Source organism: Perca flavescens, chromosome 4, assembly GCF_004354835.1.
Source record: "Perca flavescens isolate YP-PL-M2 chromosome 4, PFLA_1.0, whole genome shotgun sequence".
NCBI classification, from domain to species: Eukaryota; Metazoa; Chordata; class Actinopteri; order Perciformes; family Percidae; genus Perca; species Perca flavescens.
The window spans coordinates 19,917,907-19,943,046 of NC_041334.1; the positions used below are offsets into that span (position 1 = coordinate 19,917,907).

General features: G+C 38.6%; 1 protein-coding gene across 1 annotated transcript in view; it reads right to left on the reverse strand.

Moving 5' to 3' along the window:
• Nucleotides 1-25,140, reverse strand: part of col2a1b (collagen, type II, alpha 1b) — a 48,803-nt gene that overhangs the window by 18,060 nt on the left and 5,603 nt on the right. The window contains exons 3-28 of the mRNA XM_028575549.1: nt 24,595-24,611; nt 24,075-24,107; nt 22,735-22,767; nt 22,421-22,474; nt 21,091-21,192; nt 20,211-20,288; nt 18,052-18,096; nt 16,692-16,745; nt 15,077-15,130; nt 13,154-13,207; nt 12,400-12,453; nt 12,254-12,307; nt 11,945-11,989; nt 11,772-11,825; nt 11,418-11,462; nt 11,174-11,227; nt 7,610-7,708; nt 7,244-7,288; nt 6,627-6,725; nt 6,373-6,426; nt 6,013-6,120; nt 5,505-5,558; nt 3,669-3,767; nt 2,231-2,284; nt 731-829; nt 342-395 (exon numbers count right to left, since the gene is read on the reverse strand). Coding sequence (XP_028431350.1) covers nt 342-395; nt 731-829; nt 2,231-2,284; nt 3,669-3,767; nt 5,505-5,558; nt 6,013-6,120; nt 6,373-6,426; nt 6,627-6,725; nt 7,244-7,288; nt 7,610-7,708; nt 11,174-11,227; nt 11,418-11,462; nt 11,772-11,825; nt 11,945-11,989; nt 12,254-12,307; nt 12,400-12,453; nt 13,154-13,207; nt 15,077-15,130; nt 16,692-16,745; nt 18,052-18,096; nt 20,211-20,288; nt 21,091-21,192; nt 22,421-22,474; nt 22,735-22,767; nt 24,075-24,107; nt 24,595-24,611 — 1,595 coding nt within the window. The remainder of the gene's footprint in view (nt 1-341; nt 396-730; nt 830-2,230; nt 2,285-3,668; nt 3,768-5,504; nt 5,559-6,012; nt 6,121-6,372; nt 6,427-6,626; nt 6,726-7,243; nt 7,289-7,609; nt 7,709-11,173; nt 11,228-11,417; nt 11,463-11,771; nt 11,826-11,944; nt 11,990-12,253; nt 12,308-12,399; nt 12,454-13,153; nt 13,208-15,076; nt 15,131-16,691; nt 16,746-18,051; nt 18,097-20,210; nt 20,289-21,090; nt 21,193-22,420; nt 22,475-22,734; nt 22,768-24,074; nt 24,108-24,594; nt 24,612-25,140) is intronic.

Sequence of the window (25,140 nt, forward strand, 5' to 3'; positions counted from 1 at the left end):
TGTTGATAAAAACCATGTGTAGTAATATATAATAATATTAAGGAAGTGACGCAACGTGATATCGAATCAATTCAAATCGTTGACGGGAAAATCATCGAATTGAATCGTGAGACCAGCGAAGATTCACACCCCTAATGAACATTCAGAGTCTGAAAAGTAGTCTAATACTATTGTGTATTCCAAAACAGAAATGTTTTATGTTATCTACCTGATTTGATTCATGATTTATGTGAATATGTATCATCTGTCATTAAGATCTTCAGTTATATCAACTTGTTTGTTGATTGTTTTTTTTTTTGTATTTTGAAACGACAGTACATCAGAAAAGGTGAATGACTTACTCTCAGACCAGGAGCTCCACCCAGTCCTTTCTCTCCTGACTTGCCAGGCTCACCCTAATCACAACAGAAACAAAATGTGGCGGTTAGTCACAGAGCCGCTGCTGATTTTCTTGGTCCTGCATCTATTTTGAGAGGAGAGAGGGTGAAGGTGATGGTGCACATCAAATGGCATCAATTTGTCCAGCGGTACTGCAGGTGTTGTTGAACATGTGGAGTTTCTATTCTTGATTCAGGGACTTTATTTTTTTTTTTTAAACACAACAAAACAAGTTCTATTGGCCCAAAATCTATTATGTTGAAACAGGTGGGCATCTGTTACTCTATAGATAACACCTTTATATTGGTTACGCATTCACAATTTATTCTTTTTATGTACATAAATTACTCACAGTTGCTCCCTTGGGTCCAGGGAATCCCATGACACCAGGCTGTCCACGGGCTCCCTGTGGACCGGGGGGTCCTGGGCGACCGTCCTCACCAGAAGCTCCCTGGTGAAGTAAATTAATGTTAATTTATTTAAAGAGCACATTTAAGAACTACAAATAATGCTCAAAATGCTTTACATAGAACAATTAAGCAATCGAAGTAGTACACAGTTGTTGTTGTTGTTGTTGTTGTTGTTGTTTGACTAAATGTGGTGTTGGACCCCAGGAAGACTAGCTGGTCGTCAAGGCATCAGCTAATGGGGATCCTTAATAAACTAAACTAAACTAAACTTAACAGTATAAGCAATCAAGTGGCCATGACAACATGCTGTTGTATAAAGATGAGTCTGATAATAAGGGGTAAGGGCCAGACATGGAAATGCTAAATCACATGGATTTAGACTGGGGAAGTGGAATGGAGAGCAGTAATTGGGTGTAGAGGTTTGGAGTGGGGTCGAGCAGAGAAATGTCCAGCATGCAACATTTACTCAATTTGTTGAATTTTTCATTGCTCCTAAATAAATAAATAAATAAATACATATTTAAACAACCCACACATGGGTAAACTAGGAAAGCAAGGAAACAAAGAAATAACTGATAAAATTATTCCTTAGTCATAATCAGTCTGATCATAGTCAGACAGTCAACTGCTTAATATGTCAGTAAACCACAATGTTTTAAATAAAGCCAAGATAGAAACATTAAAACATAAACAAATTCAGCACTACTTTTCATATCAAAGTGTTTCAAGTTTAACAAAAATGGGGTGTTGCGCTGTGTGATGCAACAGATACATACACACATTACGAATTGGCCTCCCCACACCCAACCTCTCAAACCTCAACAGCAAAGCTATTACACACAGAGCACACGCCATAGCACATGACCCCAGGTACCCCCTCAACACATTCTTCAGCCTGCTTCCATCTGGTCATAGATAACAGATCCCTGGCCAGAAAACAGGCATGCTATGGCAGGATCTTTGTCCCCTCTGCCATACCATCACTCAACAAAACTCACCATTAACTGTCATGTGTGTAGGTGGTCTGTGTACAGGTCTGTGTGTATGAATGTGGATGTATCTGATGTCTTTCATGTTGTCATGTTGTGGTGTGTAATGCATTTATGTACCATATTTATGTGAGGCTCTGTACAGACTAGTCACTCTAAAAAAACAAGATAGTTGAGCTTTTTTGAAACACAAATTGGGGATAGGGTACGAGTCCGGTGGATAATGGGTGGATAAATCTCCTACAATTAAATTTGATGAAGCCACTTATGTGTCATTATGTGATGAGAGCAATTTGTTTTAAATTACAAATATCTCCCTGTTTGTTCTGCAAGTTGTATGAAAAAAAAAAACATACAGCCCTAATACTGAGTGAAGATACACGCTGTGTGATTATTTTTTATTGATTTACAAAGACACAACAACAGCATTACAAAACAAAAAAGTGCACTTACAGAAGGTCCAACTTTGCCTTGAGGACCAGCGTCACCAGGGCGTCCAGTCAGGCCCTATCAGAGAAGGAGAATAGAAACGCAGACACATCCACATGAGTCATCAGACACCTCTAGGCAGGGACATGCTAAAGAAAGGTGGGAACATATGGTGGGAAGCTAAATTTACACCTATAATTGGCCCGGTGTGCAACAAGCAACAGTTTAACGCCTACTGATAGAAATGTAGAACATAAAAGAGAGCATGTTTGAGATTACTGATGTTAATGGTTCGGTTCACTACAGGTGCGAACTTCCTCTGCAATGATTGAACACAAATATTATCAACCACTTGTGTTGCTGTTGGGAAATGATATCACTCCAGGAAGAAGCACACATGTTGTCCAGTGGAAACCATTCATGACTGTTTTCTTAGGCTTATCTCAGCTTGGGTTTAGAGATTTTAAATTGTTAAAGGGGAACTCCACTCAACTCTTGGGGATTTTTATTGTATATATGAAAACAGTTGCATAAAGCCTTTTGTGGCTCCAGACGGAGCTGGCCACAGTTTAATAAATTTACTCATGTGCCACTTGAATCAGTATCGGTTAGGTCTGAAAACTACAAATTATTATATGAGTTGAGAGAAGATCTGGAAGTGTGGAGTTAGAAAGAAGTGAGTTCATCAGACATCTTCTGGAGGTTAGCAGCTTGAGGCTACATTAGCCACTACTAACATAACACACCTGAATCTTCGACCGAGTTGTCGGAGGTCGGGTTGCATTGTGCGTAATGTAGGTGCCCGGTTTGACAAGGAAGAAGGATGTGTTGGATAAAAAAGACGATATCTCTGGTTCATCACTTTTTATCCTTTTTTTTTTTTAAACTGTCCATCGCGAATCCAACAATGTTATGGTGCAATGCTAAATGGGTGAAGTCCTCTTTTAACAGAGAGCCAGTGCTGCAAACTGGAACTTGAAAGATTAAACTGTTTATCAGGTAGGTAGAATTTAATGTAAAAATACAGTCAGTTGCATTGTCGCAAATGTAGGGTTCAAGCAGTGTTTTTTTTAACATGAGACTAAAACTCTGGATATCTTGGCCTCTGCTGATTAAATTCTTTCTCTGGTTGTACAGGACAGCAATGGTATGGTCTGGCTGAGAGTTAAATTACAGTTAGGACTGGCCCAGATCTTCAGCTATTTAATACGTATTATTAGTATCATACTTTTCAAATATTACCACAGAATGGATGACACCTGACATTGCTGTATTTACACTGACCAGTATAATAACCACAAAACCATCTAACAAAGCCACAATGTGTATTTAAAATGCAAAGATACATTGGAATCCATCTAGAATTTGTTTATTATTTCCTTATTTCTGCATGTTTTAAAGCGCAATTCTGCAGCTCATCAACATCCAGATCTGTGGTACTACAAGTAAGGGAGGTGCTTACTCTGGCACCGGGCAGACCAGACTCTCCAGGACGGCCAGGGTCACCGTTGGCACCCTTGGGACCACTGGCACCAGCAGGTCCACGCTCACCAGGGGCTCCCTGTGTTAGGAGAGAGAGAGAGAGAGAGAGAGAGAGAGAGAGAGAGAGAGAGAGAGAGAGAGAGAGAGAGAGAGAGAGAATAAAACAGGGGTTGGTCACTCAGTCACAAAGGAGGCGACTCTTTCAATTCTCAAACCCCAGAGGAAATAAGTTTCCCTTTTAACGGTGCGAAGGAGTTTCATTGACCTGCTGGAAATGAGAAGATTAAAGTCTGACAGATTAATTTGGGTAGAAATGAAATTGTGTGGGGAAGATAATGTTAGATGAATTGCTGGCTTTGGGGATATGGGACATATAGGTCACTAGTGCATGATGGGTTCTGAGCTATGCTGTCATCTTGTGGCCACATGGTGGAGTTACAGTACATGTGTCACTGCTGCCTGCACGTGATTTTCAGATGCATTGATGAAGAAACAGGGGTGCTGATGAATTTTATTCTTTGCTCTTCACTGAAAATACGATGTATTATGCACTTCATTAACTAAGGGGTGTTAGTAAGGGGGGGTTAGTAAGTTTGCTGATCTGATTTTAGCGTGAACCTTGAAGAGGCACTCCAATTAATACGTGACTCATCGACACATAATATCAAAACTTTGTGCAGTTTTGTCTGATTTATTATGATTGGTGGAAAATGATCTTTCAGAGATCATCGGGGACAACAGAGACAATAAAAATGCTCAGTGAAATCTTTTGCCAAAATCATGTTAAGTGCTTTATCCACTGGCATCTTTGTTTGCCTTTACCACAGCGTGGTCAGATACGACTAATGACTCTTGCTTTTTAGCTCAGTTTTATGCCTTTAAATGCTAAATATCTATGTTAATAGATCAATTAAATTTGCAGCTATAAAACCATTAGGTATTTCATCAATATATTTATACATGTATAATCCTAACATATACTAAATTGTTTTGGTCTTTTAACAACTAATACCAGATATTTGCTAAATTAATATGATCTTATATAGTTTATGTTTTATTGTCACTACTGATTGTTTTTTAAAGGTGCCGTAAGGTGGAAGTATTCAGTTTTGGGGACATTTTGCCCAGCTTGTGCTAAATTGGTGAGTTTGTCACGTGCACAGGATCAACTGCAACTGATAAAAGAAAAGTCCCGCCCTATTCGGCTGAGGCTTACCACCCATAGAGCCTTAAAGTTGTGTGAAAGTGGATTAATTTTCTGGCAAGAAGGAGAAGTACAGTAATGTATACAGGGCAGTTTGAAGCCCAAAGAGCGCTGACTCCTTGCTCTCTCTAAGACGTAATTGTAAGTTGTGATGACACTACAGTCCACTACAGTAATAGAATAGTGAGAGACTTATCTTTTATATGGCTGGATTTAAAGTTTACTGAGTGAAATTGAATTACAGTTTATGGTGATGTGATTTTTAAGCAGTATGAGTCCGACAGTATGTGACAATTTTGTTACTTAGGTGATTCAGAAATGTTATTTTCTAACTGGAGCGGTCAAAAACAAATAGAAAACCAATAAGAATATAGGACAAAGTCATTGTCAACAGCAATTTCCAAATGCAATATGCAGGAGATGGAATATGTTAATTGTCAGTTTCACAGATTTACACCCGTGACTACTGACTGCTGCATTAATGTCCTTATCTCTTCCTTCCTCTGCCAGGTCTGTTTCCTCTAAATGTAACCATGTTTATTTTCTCTTTCAGAGCAGATACTCTGTTTCAACAGAAATAATAAAGAGATCTCTCCAGAAACTGATACTCACCTTGGGACCAGCCAGACCGTCTTGACCAGGGAAACCACGGTTACCGGGGGCTCCCTACACAGAACACACAAAACCAGAGTCAGGGTTATAATTATAACAACAAAATCTAAGTCAATGAATCTCACTGTGGTTCTTAAACAGGTTCCCAGGTGGCGACCAACAAAATAAGATTTAATTTCATTAAAATTGGATTGAAATTATCATTAAACAGTTTCCCTCTCACCAATATTATCTCCAAATGTGCAATATGCACACCCTTGCAATTAACACTGATTCAACAGCGACAAAAACTTTCACGTATGAATTTTGTGGAACAATATTTTTTCAAAGGGGGCCATTATGTGTGTATATTAAGAAATCTATGACATAGAAATATCTGACAAGCTTTGATCTACAAATCTACACAGGAGGACACCATTTATTCTGTTACTGATTGAGTGTTGCCAAGCAGCATACATTTACTTAAGCTGTAAAATAACTTGTTTTCAATCAGATAGATGGTACTCACTCTCTCTCCAGGAGGTCCAAGTGGTCCAGCAGCACCAGCCTCACCCCTGGGTCCTCTCTTGCCTTCTTCTCCTTGTGGGCCATGAGCTCCCTGAACACCAGGCGGTCCCTGGAAAACACATCCACAACAGACCATTTTATCACAGGAAGACAGAAAGACTTAATGTTGGGTCGGTACAGATCATTTCATGTAAAGCATTTATAATCTGCTAATTTCAAATGTACTTGATTTTAGAAGTTTGTTACCCACACTTATAATTTGGCTAGATACTGTGTCTACAGTAGATTTCAATGTTTAGATGCCGTTGACTAGGTGAACAATCAGGGAATACAGGGACAAGTAAAACAAAACAAAACTCACAATTTCTCCTTTGGGTCCAGCCTCTCCCTTGAATCCTGGGATACCTGGGTCTCCCTAAACATTAATGGATACAGAGAGAGAGAGAGAGAGAGAGAGAGAGAGAGAGAGAGAGAGGAGCAGGTTGGTCATTTTTTCTGTGCCATGTTGTTATTTGGAATATACTGTCTATTGAGCAGCAAATTTAAATTGTAAACCCAGACTAACACACAACTCCAATGAATCTCTGGCTAGTGAATGATTCCCTGAGTACATACAGATGTTCCTTTGGGCCCGAGAGGTCCAGTTGCTCCTTGAGGCCCGGGAGGCCCACGAGGTCCCGGGAAACCAGGAGCACCAGCGATACCAGGAGCACCCTACAGAGGAAGAGACATGACAACAGTCAACTGATTGAACACTCTGATTTTACTGCGAGCAAATAACATGTCAGTGTAATGTTCATAGTGAATTCTCCTTTGCTCGGTGTAAATAAGAAGACACTGTCCCATTGTTAGTCAAATTGGTAGAAATGATGCACTATAAAAGCATCAGTGACAACTGTCAAGCTGACTTGTGCAGTGAAGAAGAGTCTCATCTCAAGTTTTCAAGATACGACAGAAAGCTCAAAGTGAGTTTGTGCTGTTTATGGAACAAATATAATTAGAACGCCTCCGATTTTTGCTGTGCGTTGATGATGTGCTGAATCAGTTGTAAGTCTGTGGAGTCTGTAGTTTGGTGATCTGAAACGTACTACATTTTCATTTACAATGCAATATTACTTGCCTTCTGTCTTGTAAAAGCAAACATGCAACTTATGCATACTAGCTCAGTTATGAAAATACACAGTAAGTGGTTGTCAGTTTGAAATACAGACAAATAAGAGTTTTAAACTTACAGCTGATCCTTTGGCTCCAGGGATACCATCAGTACCAGGGTTTCCCTGTAGAGAAAAATACACAAAGCAAGTCAAAACACTGCAATAATCATAACTGGCCCTGATTCAGTTACTATTCTGGGAGAGATTGGTCTAATCTCCAATGTTAGAATATGTTGTCATTAACAGCCTTTCTACAGCCCAGCTCTCTAAGTGGATTAAAAAGTATCTATCACCTGAGAAAAAAAGAAAATATTTGAGCACTGCCTCAAAATACTGTGTATCATAAAATGTAGGTGACAACAGGTATTTCCTGTTAAGCAATGCTTTGCTATAGTATATACACTAGGTTTTTCCTTTGAAATACGTGTTTATAGCATCACTTACAGAAGCGCCAGAAGGTCCGGATGATCCAGGAGTGCCAGACTCTCCACGGGGTCCCTGAGCACCCTCAGGTCCACGAGCACCAGTAGGACCAGCTTCCCCCTGGTTAGCAAAAGAGAAGAAAGAAGAGATGACATTAAAAATATAAGTAATATGTAAACGAAAGACATTGGGATAGGATTAATAATTTTAAAAACAGAAAGTATGAAAGAGGGTACTTAACAAATGTGTAACATTAGCTGCAATGTTGCAGAGTCAGAAGAGAGTAAATAGCATAAAATAGGAAAATAGTTCCTAAGATCTAGGATAGACCTTATAACGGGACAAGACATAAATAACACAGTTAATCTGAAAAGACAGATGTGAATATTACAGTATTGGTATAAATTCAAAGACACCCCCATATAGTAAATATGTAAAAGAGCAAAGAGCAGCCCAAGAATAACCATCTTGAACTGATAAATGAATGGAGTGTAATACTAAACCAGGAAGTGAGCTATCAATTTTGCTAGACAATAAATGATACAGACAGATGACAGATGATTGAAACACACAATCTAAGGTGGAAAGTAACTAAGTAAAATTAACCAAGTACTGTACCTTAATACAATTCTGAGGTAATTGTACTTTACTTTAGTATTTAAATTGTATTCCACATTACACTGATACTACACTAAGTTACATTTATCTGAGAGATGCAGTTACTTTGCAGATAAAGATTTTTCACATAAATACAAGGCATTGTTATACAGTAAATTAAGCCTATGGAAAGTATATAAATTGAGTAAAATTAGCTCTACTGCAGTCGGCTAGTCCCAGAGTGACTTGCTGAGCAAATTCAAATTGTGCTCTCGCGAGAACTCTGGATTTCCAGGGTATACTTTTACTTAAGTAAGGTTTAAATGCTGGACATTACTTAACATATTTTTATAATGTTACTGAGATATTTCTACTTTTCTGTACTCCACTTCCACTACTGATACTGTAGGCTAACGTTACACACCATGGATGTACACACGTCAATGTCCACTGTTTTGCTACTTAGCTAACGTTAACTTAAACACATCTGCTAATTTACAACTACATACTGTGCATATAGCATTTTACTAGCAAGTTAGCCCCGTCCATCATAACGGTTTAACGTTAGCTAAATTGATGGGAACCAATAATCTTTCCTGCTGAGACCACTACTCGTTCACCACCACCTATCTAACGGGTTAACTTAACTTAAGGTGACACACCATAGATGTATTAAGAGTGACACACACATTGTCGACAAGGTAACAGACGTCGACACTGGTGTTACCTGAAACTGAGTTTTCCTGCCTGTGTTGACAGTTTGGGGGTGCTGCAACTTTGACCTCAGGTGACTTGCTTTCCATAGAGATCTCTGCTTCACTTCACCAGGCTAAGTTTCTACTTTCTAGTAACTAAGTCATGAGTGGATGTCTGTTGGCTCTGTTTTTGCCAAAGTTTAGTGTTTCCGGCTGCAGATTATTGCTCTACATTGGCGTGTTATCTATCTGCTGCTACCTGTGAAGTGCTATTTGGTATTAATAGTGAATTTATTCTTGGTGGTTGCTGAGCTCATTTTTCTTTTGCTTGCTTCTGTGGAGGCTGAATTGGTTTTGTGGCATATGATGATGTTTCGTGCTGTTGTTTGGGGGACTTCACCTGCACAGAGTCCATTTATTCACATAGGCTAATTATTTCCGTTTAACAGTGGGTTGACAGGAAACTCACATTACTTTTGCCATACAATCATATTCCTCACACAATTCATTCAGTCTACAACGGAGGCATATTTTTTCCAACTATGATGTTAAGTGTTTTATGTGACATCTTGCTTTATTATTTGTCTTACACTCATTACAGCTAAATTGTGCTGTTCTATTTATGCTGCTGCTGCATTCTAAGTTTATGCATTTTTATAGTAAGAGACAACCTGCTACCATAGCCTGCTACTTGAAGTGTAAGTGAATAAGTATCATCTTCTCGCCTTCTGATGAGTTTAGGTCCATCTATTCACTAACTATTGAACTGATGATGTCAGCGCATAGACACCAAATATCAACTCTGTACCATACACTATTAACATAATAAATATATGAGTTGGCTTAATAATAAATTGCACATTAACTGGGTTTGAGGAAAACAGGAAATTAAATTTATTATGAAATAGTAGCATATAAACTATTAATATAATCTACTGACTGTCTTTTCAGTGCTGTTAAAAGTATGCTATCCAAAGGTGCATCATGTTTTGCAGATCTTTTGGTTCTGTATAAAAATAAGCTTTATAAGTTTTTTCAGCATGTTGATGAATGGATTTCCTTTGCTTTTGCTGCAGCTTTGTAGACTTTGCAGACTCAATAGTATGACATAATAGAGTGTTTGCAAAAATGGTGATGTAGTGTATTGATTTTTTCTTTTCCCAAAGCCAATATTTTACTGGCTCTGAAACTAAGGGGAAAAGTTAGAAAAAAGGAGGATCACCTGCCAGTTTTATGGAAAGTTATGGAAACAATTCTTAGTATTTTAGATGTGATAGCTTGGCTTTTATAAATAATACAATGCCGGAGCACGGTTTATTAAGTTGAGGTATAGATACAGTAAGTGTGTTGTTTTGTCTAGCTAGCTTTTTATTGTGTTAGTCTTGGGTCCCTTTTAACTGTAAATCCTAGCTCATAATGCTCGGAGAGGACAAGCCTCTCAGGATCCTGAAGGTACAGCACCATAACGTAAGATGAGAGTTTTAACATTCCTCACCATGGGACACTTCCTCGAATATTTATAAAGTCACACAAAGACACACAGTCTCACAGACTTCCCTGCAGACAAACGTAACGTGTTTATGGAAGTAAGTTGATATGATACATAAACAGACACATAGACAGACATTTTTACATCTTCTGCCTAGCTTGCCTTGATTACTTCAAGGGAAACTTCTGGATTTTGTAAAGAGATACTCCATTTGCAATTCCTAAAAGAACCTCCAAACTATCAAAGGGCTTGAAGAAAGCAAACCAGCAGCACTGGGCCCTGGAGCACACAACTGAGTCTGTCTGCCATGCAGGAGGAATAAATCAGATGCAAAGCAGAGAGAGAAAAGAAGAAAAATACAGTAAGAGGGAGTGAGAGAGGGAGAATAACACTTTGTAAAACCCCCTCCTCCCTAATTTTCCACACAGATGGAGGCCTTAAGCACTCAATGCAGAGGTGCCTTCTCCGATTTCACTTGAGTATTTCAACTTGTCCCCACAAAGTCCTCCCTGAGCCGTATGCCTTTATTTTCTGAGATATTCCCTTTTTTGATTTGATTCAAGGAAGTCTTTTTCTAATGACACATAATTCACCAAGCCCACATGTTTTTGCACCTGCTATACTATAACTATAACTATGCTATATATACTTTTAGTGGAAAAAGTCCAAAGTAAGTTCAATTATGCTGGTTAGTTTTAGAATGGAGGGGACAGACACAGTTACTTACTCTCATTCACAGAATAAACCTAACAAAGGTGAGATGAAGAGGCAGTAGGGCTTTTATTTAGGTAACTTGTGACTTACCTTTGAACCAGGAGAGCCAGGGAAGCCTGGAGCTCCAGAGGTACCGACAGGGCCCTACAGAGAGGGAAAGATAGTCTGTTAGCTCAGCTATTTATAACTGACACATCCAGGTAGAGACTGCTATCATACTGCATAGGGGATTGTGTGTGGAGAAGTGGGGATTCATTTCATTTGCAGTATTTTTTTACTAAATCTAAAACCAAAGGGTGAAAATGAGTTAAATGAGACTAAAAATGATACTTACAGGGGGACCAGCAGGACCGGGCAAGCCATCATTTCCACGTGCGCCCTGAAATAAACAATTATAAGCACATGGCATCAAAACCTTTGTGTTTAATAATTACTTTTACACAAACTAGTACAGGGGAGTAAAATATTATGCCTGACACATTGAGCTTAACTCTTCTTCGCTTTTTAGAATTGCAGTGCAAATATTAGCAAGTACACATTAACAAGTAAAAGGACACATTTGAATTAGAGTATACTCTAAGACTACGCTGCCTAACTCTGTAGTAGACACTAAAAAAAGCAAAGTGAAGCATATAATCCATCTGCTGTGAATCAGATGATAAGTTTTTGTTAAAAAGACAAAACTCACAGCAACTCCACTGGGTCCAGGACGTCCTCTCTCACCAGGCAAACCACGAGGTCCCTGTGTAGTTGAGGGAGAGGAGAATATAACCTTTAAAATCAGTTCACCATCATAACTGAGACTGGATTTGTACATCTTTTTTTTTTTCACATGTTGTTGTCATGTCCAGAATTACACACCATAGGTCCAGGAGCGCCATTCTCTCCAGGAGCACCAGACTCACCCTAAAGAGAGGAAGACATATCTGGCTGTTAGTACGGCAAGGCAACCTTAAATAAAGACAGTCTATTGGTCATCTTGGCAAACACTTCTCTTCCTGGAATCTTCCTGGAATCAATAAAAAATAATCTCATACCAACTGTCACAAACGTATTTTTCTATGCTGTATCCTTTATACTCTGTTCATCACCATCAACACACAGAGACATACATAAACAGACATTAATTAACTGGAAAACAGTGCTTACACGCATAGAAAAAAATCCTACCTTAGACCCAAGAGCTCCAGTCTCTCCCTTTGCACCATCAAGACCTGGATAACCCTGAAATAAAGAACAGAGAGACACAGTTAGGAAAACAATAAACAACCACCTAATTTTTCTGGAAATCATTATTAGACAACCAATACACTCACTCTGTGTCCCTTGATGCCAGGCAGGCCAGGAGTTCCTGGGAATCCACGAGCTCCCTATGATACAAGAGCAGAGATGATGCAGCAGATTAATATTCAGTAGAGGGAAAGAAAATGTAGCTTAAATGAATAAAATAGTGTCGCTATCAAGATTCCCTCCACTGGGAGAGAGCCAGTGGGACAAATTACATCAGGTTAGATTCTCCCCCACACAGTAAAAGTTTTAAAGCAGTTATTATATTAGGTTAGTCCAGTTTTAGCTCCAACTAATATAACTATAACTAATATATATATATATATATATATATATATATATATATATATATATATATATATATATATATATATATATATGCCACATGGGATATTTAGACAAAAAAATAAAATGCTTTGATTCTTGGCTTGAGATGACAAATGACTCTGTAACTCATAACTTGTAATTTAAAGATATGATCCATAATTACTGTCAGTTATGCTGAGAGCTGCTTTATTGTTTAATAAATGTAAAGTAAAAGTGCACCGGCAATTTTAGTTGATTTTGTTATTCTGAGATGTCAGCATCACTATAAGTGTATGTGAAGTCCATTAGAGTATAAAAGTTCAGATAAATCAGGTCCGTAATAGGCTGGTTGTGGCCACCAGAGAGACAAAGACAATTGAAACCTTACAGTATATCATCTGAGACTTCTCTTTAGCAAAATGCTCAGTACTTTAATTAAAAACAGTCAGAATGAATCAACCGCCTGTGAAATCTCACCTGAGGTCCAGCAGGTCCACGGTCTCCTGGTTTGCCAGGTTTGCCAGCCTCACCCTAAAACAAAAACAGAGAGGAAATGTTACATGAAACCTTTATTAAAACTTTGTGAATTACTGGACCCGCCAAATATCTATATTGGGAGACAGTAACGATGAGAATACATACATTTTATTAAAAATGACAGCAGCCAAAGAAAGTGTATTATTTAACCGGAAATCCAAGCACCCACCTTCATGGTGGAGAATATTGCAACCCAGAAAACATTATGTACAATGTTAAAGGGCAAACAATGAAATTTGGCAGGATATGGGGCAACGTTATTTTATCTCTATAAAAATAATTATTATGTAGATAATTATTTATATATAATAATTATTATTAAATATATATTTATTGTATGTGAACTGAAGCTATGATGGAATGTTGTTATTAATGACACGTTGAGAGGATTCTGAATATGTATGTGTTATTGTGAAGGGATGTATTGGCACTTATATAGACACAGACACACACACGTATATATATATATATCAGCGGTGCCCTGCAATGTCATGCTGCTTCCTGCTGAACCCTGCAGCTTCCCGCTACATCCAGTCACTGTTCCATTATTAATGTGACTATTATTGCCACTGTTCATCACACCCCCAACCGGCCCGTCAGACACCGCCTACCAAGAGCCTGGGTCTGTCCGAGGTTTCTTCCCAAGAGGGAGTTTTTCCTCGCCACTGTTGCACTGCTTGCTCTTGAGGGAATTACTGTAATTGTTGGAATTGTTGGGGCTTTGTAAATTATAGTGTGGTCTAGACCTACTCTATCTGTAAAGTGTCTCGAGATAACCTATGTTATGATTTGATACTATAAATAAAATTGAATTGAATTGAATTGAATTGAATATGTATATATATATATATATATATATATATATATATATATATATATATATATATATATATATATATATATATATTTTTTTTAAAAAACAACTCAATACAAATATTAGTAAAAAAAAAAAAAATGAATTCCCGAAATTTCATTTAGGTGCTCTATTTTAAAATGTAAAATAAGGTGCTGTAGTTGATGTGATAGTGAGAATGAGCACTCCTAGTGGACATATTGTGACATGTCATGTATGCTGCCATCATGTGGCCAAAAGTAGAAATTGCATTTCCCTGTGTCAGGTAAATTATCAATTAATATGACAGTTTGTTGTAGCATTTCAGGAATAGCATACTGCTGTCTGACTGAGGACCCTGTCTTAGATTAAAAATTTCCAATAAAAGACGTTAAAGATCCATCCATTGTTTCTATGTCTCACTGATACAGTCTGGTAAGCAATATATAAATCAATGAATATGGTAAAGGCCTAAATGTGTGGTATTAATACATGTTATGTCTCATATTACTGTCTAGTTGCTATGTTAGTTTAACCCAATATGGCAAAGTCCATAGACTGTTCATTTTTTATTGAAACAGCATAGATCGTTCAATGTAAAATACATTTGCACATTGTTTTTAATCCTATGGTAATATGGATGAAGGATACAGTACAAGTGTCAGTTGCTTTAAAATACAGCAATATTTTTAAAGTGTTGTTGCAGAATTGGAGAGCCATATTATGTAAATGTATCAAAAGGCCAGGCATGGGAAATTAATACTCAGCATAATTCACCTACAGTCTGATAATCATCACAGTTAAACAATATTTCTGAAGGTGGAGTCATAAGTGCCAATAAACAAGTGCCACACAATCATTTATTTCTCTTTCTGGTGGTTTTAGATTACATTTAGAGGACATTCAGCAGAGATGTTGATATTTTACAGAGATATGAGGACTGTAACCTTCACTATGTATCAGCCTTGTCAGAGTTGCTGCTTGTAAGTAATATATTTACAGTTTTATGAAGTTGTGACAGACACACTTACATCATCTCCAGGTTTTCCAGAAGGTCCAGGGGGGCCACGGGGACCCATTGGGCCCTATTAATAAAGACAAAACAAGGAAAGGTGAGACACAAGTTTTCATTCATTACCAACAGAGGGCAACATCTCATAGTTTAAACCCATAATATCTTAGCATGTGGTGACAACTTCTGCTCTCTTTTACTTTCCAACCAGCCCTGTGTTACACTCGCTGACATAAGCTTTGATTAATGTGTTTACTACTATTAATCAAAAACACCGATGGCAGTTATGGCTCACATTAATCAAAATAGAATCTTTCTGATCTGACATTCATTGAACATTGCTTTCTCATCAATGTGAGCCTCTATTTGTATAAAATGAATTACATCCAACAAATCTTAATAACAGTAGTTTTTCATTGAGTAGAGATCAGAATCAGCAGGGTTTATATGCAAGATTAGGCCACAAAGATGGAAGAAATACTTCAATATCCTTATCCAAAATCTTTAGTATGAAGTTCAGATGTTTCAATCTTTCTCTCTTTCTGTCTGCCAGTTTCGTTCTTAGCTTTCTCACTTAACATACAGTATATTTGTGTCTATTGGTTCTGTCACTATTTTCCCATCTAAATAACTGTTAAATAACTCTCTTTTTCCTCTGTGTTAGTCTGTTTTTAGTTAAGCAGGTATAACTGTAGAAAAAACAACTTTATAGTACTAATGTTGAATAAAACACTGACCTGCAACAGTATAAGGAATACTGCTTTATTGGGAATAACAATAAATTCTCCTTATCTGATTTAGCTAATTAAAGGTCATTTTCTGCTCTTGTGATTTCAAAAGCTAAAATGATCTCTGGCCTTCACAAACACTTTTGTGACCCATCTACAACTGTCAAGTTATTTTCTGGAAGGGAGCTTGATTTTAATCACACATAATGATGTACTGGAACACTTTTAAAAGAGAAGGCAACTCAGAGGTTGCATATCTGAACTCCACAGGAGCAGATTAACGCAGCAGTGGGGTGACCCGGCATTGTCTACCTGCTGAGGGAACGGGAAGGACGGGGAAGGGTGGGTAGTCTGAGTTCTGGAAGCTTAGTGAGGGGTGAGTAAGAGTAGAGAGAGGGGGTGGACCTGGGGCAGCAAGGAGGGAGAAAACGAAAAGTAAGAAGAATACAAAATGAAAACTGAAGAAAATGCTTCTGTCTGAGAGTAGTTATTGGGTGATGGGTAGCGAATTATCAGGGAAGGTACAACAAACACTGGAGAAATGAATAAAGAAAGAAAAAGAAAATCATGAGAAAACTGCTAATCTGCTCCCTACAAAGAAGAGAGTACAACAGCAGAAGGCTTCACACAGATTTGGGTTTGAGCATTGTGAACATTGACTGAAGAGGTCTGTAAATGTTCTAATTAAAGGAGCTGGCTGGTAGAGATGGATGTAGAACTTAGCGGTGAGCAAGGAAAGGTTAGAAAGTATAACAGCAGGAGACTTTATGGAAATGCAGTTTATAGCTAAAGTGAGGTAGCAGTGACTGAAGTTTCCACATAAAGAAAAAAAGAGGAAGATAAAAAGGGACAGGAGGTTTATAGGCTATAGAGCAAGTATTTATAATAAACCAGTAGGATACTTACAGCCTGTCCGGGCTCTCCAGCCTCTCCTGGGTTGCCTTGGAAACCTTGTGGGCCCTGGGATGTAGAAAGAAGAGAGAGGCTGTTTGATCAGAGAGAAACCTTTTTATATGCAGTGCCTAAAACAATGGCTAAATAAATAAAAAAACATACTGTGAATGTACTACAGTTAGTATATTTATTAATTACTTAACTATTTTGAAAATCAAATTACCATTTAAATAATTTAAGCAAAAAGACCAAAGAATTCACTGGTTCCCGCTTCTCAAATGAGATTTCTTCTTCTATTAAATTGAATATATTTGGGTTTTGTACTGTTGGTTGGACAAAACAAGCAGTTTGAATATGTCAACTTGTGCTTTATCAACCCATTTTATAGAGCAAACAATGAATTAATAATCCATTAATCCATTAAGAAAGTGAAAATAAATCAGTCGTGGCTATACATCTTACTTGTAATGACAACTGTTATTGTGTAACAACCGTTATATAAAGGCTACACGGATTGGTTTTGTAGTGAATATGTTTAATTTGCATATTTTAATTTACATTTTAAAATGAAAGGTTAGTTGAATTGCAATACAGAGTACAAATACACTTACTGCAGTATTGAGTCAAACTAAACCAACAATTATTTAAAAAAAGTACTTCTTTATAGTACTGTACACTGTACTGTCTGTCTGTGGCTGTTTGTCTATGTTGTCATACTGCACTACTTCCTTAAAAATGTCATGTTATCTCCTTTGAGAAAGTCTACCCTGTTCAAATCCTTTCTAAAAGCAGTCAAAGGTGTCCAAGGAGAAAATCTGTCTCTTCAAATGTGGGCTCAGGGTGATTAAACCACCAAGTTGAGGCATGTCAGCTGGCATTGCCTCCAACATAATAGCTTTACTCAGGAGGCTGGGAGGACTCAAAGGGCTTCAGGTAGATCTTGGTTGCGGGCAAGAGCAGAAAAAGGCAGTGTGTAAGCCCAGTAGACTCCATGAAAGGTAAATTGTCAGGTGTTCTACTACAGTATGGGTTATGGCAAAGGAAAAAGCCCCGCAGCCTGCAGCTGTGAGACTAAATTATTCTCTGTGTGCCACCTTCCTCTGGAAAAAAACCCCAGCAGACACTAGCAGTTCAAACAGGACTGTGTGTAAACATTTATCTCTGACAGCCTTGTTGGAGTTTGCAAAGTCACTGGCCATTTTGGGGTCATCATTGTTATTAAACACACTCGGGTGAGCTAGACAATATGTACACGGCATCAAGCACATTACTATTATGAGATTTAGCCTAGCCTGTCTGTGGCTGAACACAGGATCTCCTCTACAGATGCACCTGGCGTGTGTGTTGTCTGAGGCGTACAGGAGGTACTTACAGGTGATCCGGTGGGGCCAGGTGGTCCTCTGGGACCCATAGGGCCCTGAGGGGGAGACAAGAGACAAGAGACACAACATCAGGCTAATGGCATATAATCACATCCTTCACAAATACACACTGTTTAAACTCCACAAACACATAAAACACTAGTGCACAATTATTCTTTTACATTCATACATACACTTCTAAGATTGTTGAGGGGAAAGGACTACATTTTCACTCATTGAATTCTATCAGAAGCTAAAAACACAAAATCACCTGCTTTGCCCTGAAGCTACACAAAACTCTACTTGTCAAATCCATAAATTGTTTGAAATTCCTCAGCTGCATTTAGAGTTGCTCTTGCTCTATTTCCCACCTGTTGTGTGTTTCTATAGTTCAAAAGTCACCAGTCGTAATGCTGTACTCTTAGGAGGAGTGTTTGAACTCTACATGACTTCTTACACTTGGAATGAAAAACAACATAAAACTGAACTGTTTCAGTAATGCTTCATCCCTGAATGTTAGATTGTAGCCATCAAAACAGGAAGTGAGATCTCTTCAACTAACTTCTGACTAAACCTTAATCTGCTTCTGGCTGGATTCCCATGCCAAAGTAATTTCTATTTGAACTTCATGCATCACTGCTCAACAAGAGAAAATTACATTCTGTGGAGGTGATGAGCCAAATCCCTATTGCCTTTTCTCACTGTCTGCCTTCCTATCTCGCACACGCACACGCTCATGCACACACACACACTTGACATGCTTTACAAGGAACGGCAGGACTGTAAGCGTTGGTGGCAATAAACTTCAGTATTGATTCATATTACTTGTGCCAGCTTTTCCTCTTGGATAAAACCATATTTCTTTCAGAGGCCTTGCTTTTAAAAACCAACATTTTAGCACCATGGTTAAAAAAAATGGATGGCAGCCAAAGAAAACAGTGTCACAGTGCTGCACAGTGATCTTCAGAAAGGAATGAAAGTCACCTTTCAGTGGTTGTAGGAAGTCTTTAACCACATCGGGTAGAAACTTATCAATGGGGCTCTATATCTTCAGGACTTTTGAATGTGTGTTTAAGAGACATGCAAGCTTATATGTGTGTGCAAACATTTCAGTATGGACGTTGTTTGAGTGTTTGGCATGTAGGTCTACGGATAGGATATAAGCAGCTTGATTTGTGATTTAACATCAGCCAATTTATTCCTTCATTGCTCTCACCCCCAGCAGGCTGGCAAACGCCAAAGTAAACGTGGGCTGACTTCAAAAGGACCCAGTATTGTGGTGAGCACTCAGACAGATGTGGAAGGACAGTAAGTCAGAGTGAAGCCACATAGACTGCTGCTAGCTGTGAGGATCTGATCACCTCCCACCCTTCCTGGCTTCTCAGGCCTCTGCTGGGCTGAGACTCTGCCAAGCTTCTCTGCGGCTCTCTAAACCAAAATAGCTCCCACTGTTCTCCTCTCTCCATCCCGGGCAAGCTGCCATTCCAGCTACCCAACAGCAGATGCAGGTTTTTTATGGGCTTGAAATGTAATGATGATCAATGGCTGTTTCCTCAATTTTTAAAATTCCCCCTCTGTACTCCAAGTGAGGTGTTTATTTTCCATCAGGACCCAGAACTGTGTAGTTTCTTGTCTCCAACACTGGGGGTCTGACTTTTTATCTCTTAATTTCCTTCATAAACAAAAGGCAGGAGGGGGGGGGGGGGGGTAGGTGATCATACAAATCGCTGGGATTAGTCTTGAATCGGTTGTCTCCTCCCATCATTGATGATTTCAAATCCTAGATGAGTATCTTCTCTCCTGGTGAAGAATGATGATGATGATGATGATGATGATGATGATGATGATGATGATGATGATCAGATGTGTCCATCTCATAGTTTATATTTGATAACCATCTGATACTTCTCTGGTTCATGTAAAAAAGTTGTTTGTGCCCCTCCAGAAAGGTAAAACTGCAGGGTCAGCCACAAAACATCACACCCCCAGAACTGGTGGGGAACTGGTTGGAGATTTGTTCAAAGGGCAGATGCGTGTCAGCACAGATCTTTAACCCTGGTCCTCAGGTGTATAATAATTTCTCCTTGCTCCTAACCCTTGTCAAGACTGTAACATCCAGGCAGATATATTTGCAGCCAGCTGTAAAAAGGTCTCATCATCGCTCGCTCACCATTGGTCCTTGCATCACACCCATCTGTGCGCCGCCAGCCTTCTCGTCGAATCCACCAGCCATCTGAGCAGCAAAGTTCTGGAAAAGGCAGAAAAAATAGATCATTACGATTTTTATCAAGATATACAAAGGTTGTTTAGGTGCCTTTTTTATATACATTTAAGACAACTCTGTGAAATTGAAAACATTTAAGGTCAGGATGTCAGAATGACTGTAGGGTAAAGCATCTGGTTGGAATATATGAAAGGCCAACAAAAAATGAATAAGAAGAACTACTTCAGCTTGCACCAACTTTAAAGGTTTGGTTTCAGTGTCCATGATGCACAATTAATGTATTTATCTTGGAAGCCAAATGTCATTTATCTGTAGAGTCTGGAGTATGCTGTGTCCTTTTGGAGAGGAGAGACGATCTGCTTTTAATAGATTGTGAGCAGCAGAGCTTATTATGTGAATCCTGATGCAGACAGAGGGGAGACAGCAGCACTAAGTCCTTCACAAAGAGTCTCCTTGTTTCCCCCCAAAAAGCTCCTTCCCCTCCCCAAGTCTATCATACTACCTCCTGCCCTTCCACCTCCTCTTCCCTCCCCTCAATCCACCTCCTCCCTCCTTTTCTCCTACAAAGAATGAGAGGCATTTGATCTATTCTCCCTCTCTGCACTTACTCGTCGTTGTCTTTCTGCCTCCTCCCAATGCCAGCAATTTCCCACATCTTTTGTGCTCTTGGATTCTTTCCTTGCTCCATTTTCCCATTCTCTCTGCTTATTCCACCCATTCTTGGCCTTGCATCAGTGTTCAACCTGTCAACTCCTGCAGCAACTCCTGCAGTCTGTGAAATCTGCAGTGAATGCTAACCCACCCCTACTTGTCATGGGATACTTACTCCACCAAGGCCAGGGGGTCCATTAGGTCCTGGAGGTCCAGGGGGGCCGGGGTTTCCGGGGGTGCCGGGCTCACCATCTCTGCCGCGGGGACCAGGGCTTCCCTGAAATAGATAGATAATATTCAAATAAATTAAATGTATTAAAAGGACAAAAACCCCAAAGTTGCTGACCCAAACTTAGGTCATAGTGAGTACTCATACCAAATGATCACCCAGATTCTTCTAAGTATACTGAAATGAACAAATGATGCAAACTCTTAAGAAAAACTCAAATCTGAGCATTTGATCCCTAAATGTGAGAAAATAGTATCAAACAAAAGACTTTTCAACAGCTTTATCATTGTGTAAAAATCATCCAGTTTTGTTGTGATCTTATTGTTATATTAACTTTAAAAACATCAAGTAAAATACCACTGACTTTAATATACATTATCAGTACAGCAAAGTGTTCAATAATAATCATCACCATTGATTAAGTTCATTCCATTATGCCAATATTTAAACTGAGTAGTACTTTGGATAAATCATTACACAGTTGCTGGCAGGTGACACACCACTGGACTACATTAGTCAGAACCCGTTGACAGCAACAATGCTTCTCCAAACTGCACCGACGGTCTACACAAGTAAACTCCACTACACCAGAGATCCATCAGGACTTAAGTTTGTCTTTTTGAACTGAACCAAACTGGGTATTAAAAGAACACCCTGAAAAATGAGCTTTAATACTTGATACAGAGGTTGTAGAGCATGCTGATGATTCATCAGACCAAATCAGATTACCTGGCATACCTCTGTGCATGTAGTGACAAATTACCCTGCAAGGGAATCCTGTGCAAAGAATGTGCTGAACAAATGTACTGCTCAACCTCTGCTAGCCAAAAGTCAACTAGCTTTTGTGCTTAAATCTGCATAAACAAGATAACTACAAGACATAAACTCCTCGCCTGCAGCCATGATTACAGCCAAGTGTTGTTACATTAATGCAATGATCAAAGCCTGGCGAGTGTGGCGACGTTGATTTCCCACACTGACAGACTTGAGGCCTCAGAGAGAAGCACAGGTTTACATTATTAGTCCCACTTTAAACAACCCAGACCACACAGCTTAATGGAAATGACCCATGACTAGTTAGACTGAGCTGCTCAATGAAAGGCTACCATTCTGCAAACCTGTAAGCTATAGCAGATACCTCATCTGCCCACCTAAAGACCTAAATCTATCAGATACAATAGGATATACTGTAATACTGTAGCAGTCTGTGGGTCTAGTTTTTGGTGTGAAAATAACAAGAAGGGGGAGTGAATTATTTTTTCTTTTTCAAACTGACCTTCTCTCCCTTATCTCCTCTCGCTCCACGGAGTCCTTGCTCTCCTGGTGGGCCCTGGTGAACGGGACACAGTGAAGTAGTCAGTAACTTCAGGTGTTATCTCATGTACATGTGAGCTGCAGAAACAGCTATGAACTCTGCTACTGTTATGTCAGATCAGATTTAATTTCCTGTCACTGCAACTGACAATTACATGTCATACCAGTATGGTTACTGTAAATGTAGTATCTTTCTATCTTGAATTCACTAATACATAACACAAATTGTAAAAGCTTTAAAAGGAAAGCTTTATGAATGCAGAAATTGGTGCATACCATTGGGCCACTTGGTCCTCTTGGTCCTACAACCTGGTCAAACAAAGGAAAGACATTGAGAAAAGATACATTGTTAGAAAATGTCTAAAATAATCTTTGAGGTCATGTAAATGAAGCATATGAAGGAGCTGGAGTGCACAAACTATATACTCTTTAAATTTAGGCCCCCTTCTAAATCTTACATTGAGCAGATGTATTTGCGCATGTGAGGTTTAGATCTCTTTGCACATGAACATTATCTTTCTCTATCAGAGCAGGCTTGTTAATTGCTAATCTCTTCGGGCAAAGCATTATAAGAAACATACTATAAACAATGCCTTCTTATTTCCTGCCATGAACTTGTATTCCCTCAGAGGGGTAAAGCATTTCCAGGTGCAGCGCAGCAGCAGCAGCAGCAGCAGCAGCAGCAGCAGGGAGTTTACTCTCTTTCTTCACTGGCCTATGGGGATCTTTATGGAGGATTGTATGGCGGCCTTATTGTGCTTGGCTGTCTTCCTGACGAGTGGGCTAACAGACGTAGTCAGAGAGAGAGGAGCTCTCTCTGACTCAACCTTCTTTCGTTCTTACACTGGTGGTATTGAAGCTTTGAATTCTTCATTTATCTCATAATAGTAAGATTATACTTATATAATCTACAAACTATACGTATACTTAGATACATCCACAGCCAGAGATAATATGCAACCAACATTGGTGAAATGCAATTAAGTACATTTACTCAAGCACTGTACTTGCAGTACAAATCTAAAGTAATTATACTTAACTTGAGTATTTCTATTTCATGCTACTTGATACTTAAACTAAAGTACATTTCAGAGGGAAATAATGTACTTTCAACTCCAGTACATTTATTTGACAGCTTTCATTACTCTCTACTTTGCAGATTCAGATTTTACACACAGAACAACAACAACAGTTTTTAAGATACTTCAAAATAACTGCTACAATTTTACTTACACACTTACATTAATGCATAAGTAATAATCTAATAGTATAACATCTAATAGAATAAAACTCACGGGTCATTTTACCGAAATAGTACTTTTACTTTTGATATTTTAAGTAGATTTTGCTAATAATTACATAAGTGAATTAAGTGACATTTATTAATGCGGGACTTTTACTTGTATTGGTGTATTTTTAAATTGCTACTTTTTACTTAAGGAAAGAATCGGTATACTTCCTCCATCACTGGCTACTAATAAGGGGCCGTTAAGTGTTTCATGTGAGAATAAAAGAGTTCTCTACCTCAAATATGGAACTCCAAAACAATTTACAAATGAAGATTTTCAAATGTAAAATATGGAGTTGTATTTTTGTGCTGCGTGGTGTCAACTTACATCGGTAATGTCTCCGGGTTCACCTTTCTGACCCTGATGTTGAAAAGATAAAGCATCAAAACAGCAATTAGGATAAGAACTACAAAGAGATTTTCAAACATTTTCTCAGTTATCTGTCTTTTTTAACACACGTCTGTTACACTGCTTCTAAGAGACCATTTGCAAAGCACATCCAAAATTGGGAGGAAACTGGTCAACAGCAAAATGTTGAAAATAAGAATCCCCTACAGTATTATTAGGCACAAAGATATGGCAGACATTGTTGAGGAGGAAATAACTATTATCCATCTGGCAAAGCTCTTTCACATCAGAGTCTCATCTAAATCCATAAACTACACTCCTGCAGCACTGATATGAGTCTGGGATAGATACAGATGTAATTGTAGGTGCTGCAGCTTTGTTTGACACACGCAGCATCATGAGCTCTCACACACACACACACACACACACACACACACACACACACACACACACACACACACACACACACAGATCATCTTAATATCCTAAAGGGTCTCACCTTAGCTCCAGGTGCTCCTGTTATGTGGTCAAGCAGGTTAGAGGGGAAAAAACAGATCACAGTTATTACATAGAACAATCCCTGAAGGTTACACAGTATTTCCCTGATATCCAGAAAGTCAATTGTACTTTCCTAAATTAAACTCTAATGACCACCACCAAATCATATTTGAAGTACCCAAAGAGCCCATCAGGATTGAAAAAGTGTTGGTTAAATCACCATCTTAAGAGCTTAAAGCAAAAGCAAAGCGGCTGCAGGTAAAAAGGAATAGTAGGAAGCAAAAGAATTAGAATAGCCAATTTCAGAACATTAAATCTGATGTATGCCATTGCTGGATTTTGTTTTTCATATTTCAAAGCATTCTAAGTAGTAGTTGTTAAGTAGCAATATTGATAAATTATGAGTTTGCATATTTTCTTTTTAAGTAAAGCTGGGTATCGTTGAGAATTGTTTGTTGATGCTAGTGCCAATACGTTTACTAATACCAAACATTTCTACCAGTTGATACCTTACTTGGAGAAAAAAAATCAAAATTTCAAAAAAATC